The 1,253-nt window shown below is 38.6% G+C and overlaps 1 protein-coding gene across 1 annotated transcript in view; it reads left to right on the forward strand.

Annotated features, from left to right (window-relative positions):
• The window catches only part of LOC107742952 (mitogen-activated protein kinase kinase kinase MLT-like), a 47,884-nt gene that overhangs the window by 2,114 nt on the left and 44,517 nt on the right, over positions 1-1,253 (forward strand). Inside the window, exon 2 of the mRNA XM_016556038.1 lies at positions 351-541. Coding sequence (XP_016411524.1) covers positions 351-541 — 191 coding nt within the window. The remainder of the gene's footprint in view (positions 1-350; positions 542-1,253) is intronic.

Consider the following 1,253-nt stretch of genomic DNA (forward strand, 5'->3'; position numbering starts at 1 on the left):
CATCCAAGATGTAGATGAGTTTGTTTCTTCATCAGATTTAGAGAAATGTAGCATTGCATCACTTGCTCAGCAATGGATCCTCTGCAGTGAATGGGTGCCGTCACAAAAACACATAAACACACACAGCGCGTTCACACACCAGCCTGTGACGCTTGAGCAAAACTTGTTAGAGTAAGTGAGTGGATTCTGTCTGACAGCTCGCGGCGCGCGCGTGTGTGTGTGTGTGAGTGTGTTCACTGGAGTAGAAGTGAGCAGATCTCTCAGTGGCAGATCAAATCACAACATCTCTCCTCTGAGGAGCCTCGTCCCTCGCTCTCTTCTCATTCTGTCCTCTTTTCTTGGTTCTTCAGGAGAGAAGTGTGTTTCTAAGTGCCATTATGCCATGGCATCTCTGGGCACCTCCTTTGTGCAAATCAAATTCGATGACATCCTCTTCTACGAGAACTGCGGCGGCGGGAGTTTCGGGAGCGTGTATCGCGCCCGCTGGCTCTCGCAGGACAAAGAGGTGGCGGTGAAAAAGCTTCTGAAGATTGAAAAAGAGGTGGGAGTGAGAGTCGCCCGAGCTTTTCATACACATGCTTTAATTGTCAGTGTGATAATCATTTTAATTGCCTCTCTGTGTGTCGACTCCAGTCCGGGCAGCGCGATTACGCAGAGAGACGCGCGCTCTCACAGCGGCTTTTGTGAACTGAAATTCATAGACTATGTCTTTAAGAGAAAATTGTCACGTAATTAAGTCATATTAGTTTCAGCTGAATGCAGTGTTTGTCTTTGGGGTGAAGTCTATTTACTTTTAAGTGCTAGAGTCATTATTGTCTTTGTTCTTCGCGTAGTGATTTTAGAGCGTAATGGCTTTGGTAGCGTTTGGGATTGTATTGTATTAAAAATTAGTTTGATGGAGGAACTAACTGCCTAAAAAGTTAGTAAAATCACTACTGCTTTCAAACGATTAATTGCGATTAATCGCATCCAAAATAAAAGTTTTTGTTTACATAATATATGTGTGTACTGTGTATTATATTTATTATGTATTTATTTATACACACACACACACATGCATGTATTTATTTAAGAAAAATATGATATGTTTATATATTAAATATATTTATATATATATTATAAATATTATATGAATATAAATTGATACATGTAAATATTTTCAAAATATATACATGCATGTGTGTGTATTTATATATACATAATAAATATACACAGTACACACACATATATTATGTAAACAAAAACTTTTATTT

The sequence above is a fragment of the Sinocyclocheilus rhinocerous genome, unplaced genomic scaffold (genome assembly GCF_001515625.1).
Source record: "Sinocyclocheilus rhinocerous isolate Xijiao unplaced genomic scaffold, SAMN03320098_v1.1 scaffold45, whole genome shotgun sequence".
Taxonomy (NCBI): domain Eukaryota; kingdom Metazoa; phylum Chordata; class Actinopteri; order Cypriniformes; family Cyprinidae; genus Sinocyclocheilus; species Sinocyclocheilus rhinocerous.